Raw genomic sequence first — 6,000 nt, forward strand, 5'->3', positions numbered from 1 at the left:
CTGTAGTTGAGCCATACTGGCCTCTGTGATCTTCATTGAACAGGTCAGGCTCTTTCCCATCTCTGTACTCGCTGCTCCCTCTGCCCAGGAAGCTCTTCTTTCCAGATCTTGCAAGCTTTGCTCTTCAGTCCAGTCAGGACTCTGCTCAAATATCACCCCTTTAGACAGAATTTTCCCCACTACCCACTAAAGCAGGCCCTCATTGTATTTGTCACTTTCTAGCCTCTCATCCTGTTGATTTTTTGATAGTGCATGTTAATCTTGACATTTTAGGATACAATCATTTGCTTATGTCTACCCTTTCCAAATGCAACTGTCTCATTGGCAAGGACTTTTCTGCCCTGTTCATCCAAAGTGCCTAGAACAGATGGTCCATAAATACTTGTTGAGCGAGCAGACGCATGAATACGTGTGCAAAGGGGCTCAGGTAAAGAGTGTAATTTCTATAATTTCAAAGCTGTGATGTACTTCCAGGAGCAGAGTAAGTAATAATGATGGGCAGGCACAATGGAAGGCCAGGTATTGGATTAAGGAGGGCCTCTCTGGCAGCCCTATAGGACAGACATTTCTGCAATGATAGAAATGACCTATATCTCTGCTGTCTAAAACAGTAGTCACTGGCCACGTGTGACTATGGAGCACTTGAGATGTGGTCAGTGGGACTGAGGAATTGAGGAACTGAAAGAATTTTATTTAATTTCAATTAACATTTAAATAGCTATCCATGGCTGGTGGCTATGGTATTAGAACCTGAAGAATCCCTTCCCATGGCTTGTGATTGCAGGATAATTGTGCATAACTCACTGAGTTGTCGAGGGGACTAATGAAATAAAAAGCTTAGGAAAATGTCTGGAACATAAGTGGCACAAAAAAATAATAGTTGCTATTACTCCACAGAGTTGCAAATTAAAGTACTTTAAGTATATGCCATTTAAATTAAGCTGTAAAGCACTTGAAATGGACTTTTATTAATGTTAGCCATAATGTTTTGTTTTTTAGAGTTGGTGGATAATCAATGTTTGGGTCTGTATTTGAGCTTACAAACTAAAAATAGCACACAACCATTTTGGGATCTCATTGAAGGAGATAGATGACTATTCCAAGTGGATCAGCTTGCTGATACTTATAATGAGCTAATTAATTTTGACAACAGCTAATTTAGCATCTGCAAAAATTGGATTTGTAACATTATGTGTACTGTATTATTTTCAAACAGTGTTATCTGCAACTTCCCAGATGATTTTGGATAAGAGAAGTGTTTGTTTCAATACTTATTATTAAAATAAAAAATAAGTATTTACTTATTGGAAATACTACGATTAATTATTTAAGGCTTAAATTGGTTTGGACATAAAATCATTTTTTTTTCTTAGTGGCTCACCATAATTCCTTCCATACTGAATCCAGAAAATAAAATTAGCGCAGATATAGAACATAAACAGACCATTATAACAAACCCTTATGAATAACCTAATGCAATAATAAAATCACACATTTGTCCAGAATAAGCATGGTACTTATTTTCAGGCCAAGAGAATTTGCATTCTGTAGCAGAGTGAAAATGGCATTCCACAGTCAGCCTAAGCACTTGGTGGAGACTCTGAGACTAGAGAGAGCAGATGCATTTAAATTGAACACGTGCTTATAGGCATTAAGAAAAGTTGACATTCTTATTAAAGAGACCAATTAATCTGCATCAGTTGGAAGCCACTTTACAGTTGAAAAAGTGCTCTAGGACCTAATATAAATGAGACTGGAGTAGAAAGAGAATGAAAATTCACTTTTCTACACGGGAGCCTTTTCTAATTGCCCTAGAGCTGTGCTGTTTGAAATGCTAATCCTTCCTCTTCCATCCCGGACTGGGAGTCTGGGGTAACAGAAGCCGAGGAGGGTGAAGACCCCCAGATGCTAAAGTGAGGGGTGTTCAAGACTTACCAATGGGCATGACTAAGAAGAAAGGCAGCCAGCAGAGGACGAAGCAGCCAACCACGATGCCCAGCGTTTTGGCCGCTTTCTTCTCCCGGGAGAACTTGAGGAGCCTCACTGAGAAGTGCGTCTTGGTCTTGGCGCTGGCCATCCCGCTGCCTCCTGCCGGGGCGTTTTTCCGATGGATGCGGAGCGTCACTTGCTCCGAGTCCGACTTGTCGGTCTTGAGGCCAGACTTGAGGCCCCGGCTCTCCCTCTTGGCCACCACGTAGACGCGGCAGTACATGACCAGGATGATGGCCAGCGGCAGGTAGAAGGAGCCCAGCGCTGAGAAGAGCACGTAGCCCGGCTCCTCGTTGATCTGGCAGATGGTCTCGTCCTCGGGGGCCGGCTGCCTCCAGCCGAACAGGGGTCCAATGGATATGACCAGGGAGAGTGCCCAGACGCAGAGCAAAGCCATGAGACCCCTCCTCTGGGTGACGATGGTTGGGTAGCGCAGCGGGTAGCTCACGCCGATGTAGCGGTCGATGGAGATGATGCAGAGGCCCATGATGGACGCGGTGCAGCACAGCACATCCACTGCCGCCCAGATGTTGCAGAAGACCCTGCCGAAGGCCCAGTAGCCTAGGACCTCGAAGATGGCGGAAAAGGGCAGCACCGTGGAGGTGAGCAGGAGGTCGGCCACCGCCAGGTTGACGATGTAGTAGTGCGTGACTGAGTGCAGGTGTCGGTGACAGGCTACGGAGAGGATCACTAGGATGTTACCCAGCACCCCGAAAAGAATGAGGCCCCCCAAGATCACCCCGAGCAGAATGGCCTTGGAAATGTTCACCGGTGCCGGCGGTTGGGTGCAGTTGGAGCTGTCGGAAGCATTTCCGGAGAGAAACACCATGGTCCCAGCTGGGGCCGGGCGAGGTCCGGCTCTCCAGGGCCACCTCCCGGGCTGGCGCGGAGGCGGGAGCGCGGGAGCCGGGAATCAAAAGGTCTCGGCTGGAGGGAGCCCTGCCAGGTGGGTTTGGCTGGGGGTGAGAGCGCGCGCGCGGGTGGGAAACAACCCTGGCCAGCCCTGGGAACCCTCAGAAGGCCACACGAAGGGGCAGGGCATTAAAGGAGACATGGCCAGGGGCGCGCGGGGCTGCCGGGGACCCTCTCCACCTGCCGGGCTGGCCTAGCCCGGGACCCGGACTCCCTCCCTACCCGAAGCTGGGTGCAAAGATCCAGGAGACTCCTTGCAACATGCAATTCCAGAATTACGAGAATTTGCTTTTCCGCGCTGTCTTATTCGTCCTGGCTGGGGGAAGATTCAGCATTCTGCACATGATTCGGAATTCAAAACTCCAGCGCCAGTCTCTCCCTCAAACCAGAGGATCAGCCGTCGACGCTCAAAGGCAGGGACCGATGGCATCTGGGCGCTGCTCCTGGCCCGCAGTTACCTACATTTTGAGCTGCCCCACCGAAGGCGCCTGCTCTCTCCAGATTCTAGGAGCACAGGCCAGGGGACGTGGGTGTGGAATATGTGCCGAGACCCAGGCGGCTGCGGGGCATCGTTTGACCGCGTCCACCTGAAAGAGCGCAAAGAGAAAGGCGGCTTTGAGCTAGGCGCCCCAGGGAAAGAGGCTGTGCTGAGCTTGACGGGTTGGGGGACACCAGTTGGGAGCCGGGTTGGTTCTGCGGTCCAGAAGCTGCTTCGCCCGGCAGCGGTGGAGGCGACTTCGGAGCTCATCTCGCGCCCCCACCACTGGGAACCTGCCTAGCGCACTCTACTGAGTCACCTCTGCCCGAGTTCAGGATCCGAAGCGAAAAACAAACAAAAAAACAAATCCCCAAAACCCCAGGCTCCAGCGCTCGAAGTCTGGACTTCGAGCGCAGGTACCACGAAATTAAAATCCTCGAAGCCCCGGAGGGGCGACTGCGGCTGGCGAGTGTGTCGCACGGATCCTAGCCGGGGAATTCTGGAGGATGTACTAGGTTTCCGTTAGAACAGGTTGCCTCGCAGTCACCTGGAGGGGGCGGCCTGGGAGAGGGAACAGCTGCGACCCAGGGACCTCAGGGCCAGGACCACGAGCACGCTCACTCTCACGCCGGTGGAATTCGCACTCGGGTGTGCAGAGCGCACCGGTCTGTCCACCAGCCAAGCTGGCTTGGGAGCCAGGTCCCGAGCGAAGCCGGGAGGGACCCGAAGACAGAAAGCGACCCAGGTCTGTCCATGACGCCTTTCCAAGCCTCACTATTGGCCACCCGAGGGGCTCCAGCTGCCAGCCGTAGCGGGACTGGCGGGGGACGGCGTGGGGAGGACGTCCCTCTGCAGAGGGAGCTTTGCAAGTGACAGTCACTGCGGATTTTGCAGGCGTAAACATTAAGCCGGCATGCCAGCGGGCAGGGGCCGCCTTCGATTTTCTGGGCTGGGGGCCACCATCTGCGTAAGAAACCTGGGTTTCCACAACTGCGAACCGACCGCAGGGACTCGGCAGGACAGCGCGGCGTGAGGAAGTGCCCACCTTGCCTTCTGGGGTTGGGCCCTGAGATGGGACCTCGGGCAAAGACTCTTGTTAAAATCGCAAGTTGGAGACCTCACAGGTGGTATTAAAAACGTGCCACTGCAGAAACCCTTTTCCTCCTACCTCGAGGGTGATAAACACAGGGTTAAAAAGACACTTGTTAAGTAGAAGGCAACTTCGCAGAAGATGTGAGGGAATCCGGCGGTGGGGTAGAGGGGCCGGTATAAAACCTGGTGGAAAAAGCGGGAGGCGCTGGGAACAGTGGGGGTTCGGTCTCACCAGACGGCGGGGGAGGTCTGCCCTCACCCACTCGACCCTGCGGGACGCCGGCCCCGGCGCACTCACCTGAAGCGCCGCTGCTGAGCCACCAGCTCGCGCGCGGGGGATGCGGACCCGGCTTCGGTCCCGGGAGCTGCCTGCCTGCTCTTCTCTGGAGGCGGAGAGGGGACCGTGTCTCCGAGGCACCAAATCCTTGTCCTTTTGCACCCGCTGACTCACCCCTCCACCACTGATGTCTTTAAGCTCCTGAACGGCTGTCACTTTACCGCATTTTTAAAAAAGAGTCAAAATAAGAAAAGAAAAAAAAAATGCAGATAACCGGTAACTCCACAATCACCCTTTTAATATTCAGCTCCCCGACACCAGAAAAGAATAGCAAGGAACTTTGCAGCTCTCGCTGACGTAACACAGGCAGTAGCCCAGCTAGTACCGTAATCTCCTGCTGCTACCGTATTACTCTACGGCAACAGGCACAAGTGCGTATACAGCTGTAATGTTTTCCTCTGGCCTAGAGGGGGTTGGGTTCTAGCGTTTCTTTAAAAAGGTTTGTGTGTGTGTGTGTGTGTGCGCGCGCGCGTGAGTGTGTGTGTGTGTAGAGTCATTTGTAGTAAATAACTTCTTTAAATGATCTGATTTTTAAAATAACGAAAAATTGACACCCTTGCTAGATATTGCTGTGTGTCTGGTGTGTTCATAGGAATGTGCTATAAGGTAACTTTGAACAGCTTGATTTGATTAACATTTGACCTAGGTTTTGTTAAGATCAAGAAGTATATTAAGAATATCGTAATTCTAAATATGCAAGTAAATTATAAGGTGTTTTAAATAGCAAGTAAAATCAGATAAAATTTGATAAATCTGATTGTAATGAAATTATATTTTCAGGAAGATAAAGTGGACATATCTAAACCTTATTTAATATGATTCACTTCTAATTTCTTTAGACAGATGAATTTTAAGAGCATTATGGCCACAGAGTTTGGTATTTTTTAAATGCCACACAATCTTTTCCAGTTTTCTTGAGAAAATGGTATCCTTTCAGGAGCGTTACTCTCTTTAATTCATTAATAGCTGGAGTATGAAAACTTAGCACCACCAGTCTTATTACTTTTTTCTGGTAAATTACATAATCTGTTTACCTTGTGATTGAATAAAGTCACATGTGTTTCAGAATATTGGGAACATAGAAAAATGTTTCCCACTCCAATTCCTACCTCCTCAGTCATCTTTCATCTTTATTGATGCAGACAAAGTGGAATGTTCTTATTTACTAGGTCTCCTTAAACCTAGGAACAAG

General features: G+C 49.8%; 1 protein-coding gene across 7 annotated transcripts in view; it reads right to left on the reverse strand.

Annotated features, from left to right (window-relative positions):
* Window positions 1-5,179, reverse strand: part of ADRA1A (adrenoceptor alpha 1A) — a 189,784-nt gene extending 184,605 nt beyond the window's left edge. For 6 of the 7 annotated variants that reach the window (XM_063606673.1, XM_063606676.1, XM_063606674.1 and 3 more), the window contains exon 1: window positions 1,936-3,749. In XM_063606673.1, coding sequence (XP_063462743.1) covers window positions 1,936-2,818 — 883 coding nt within the window. In that variant the 5' untranslated portion in view covers window positions 2,819-3,749. Of the gene's footprint in view, window positions 1-1,935; window positions 3,750-4,769 lie in introns of those variants that run through there. The other variant, XM_008977197.5, reaches the window with a different exon arrangement.
* Window positions 5,180-6,000: the final 821 nt, after the last annotated feature.

This window comes from Pan paniscus, chromosome 7, assembly GCF_029289425.2.
Source record: "Pan paniscus chromosome 7, NHGRI_mPanPan1-v2.0_pri, whole genome shotgun sequence".
Taxonomy (NCBI): Eukaryota; Metazoa; Chordata; class Mammalia; order Primates; family Hominidae; genus Pan; species Pan paniscus.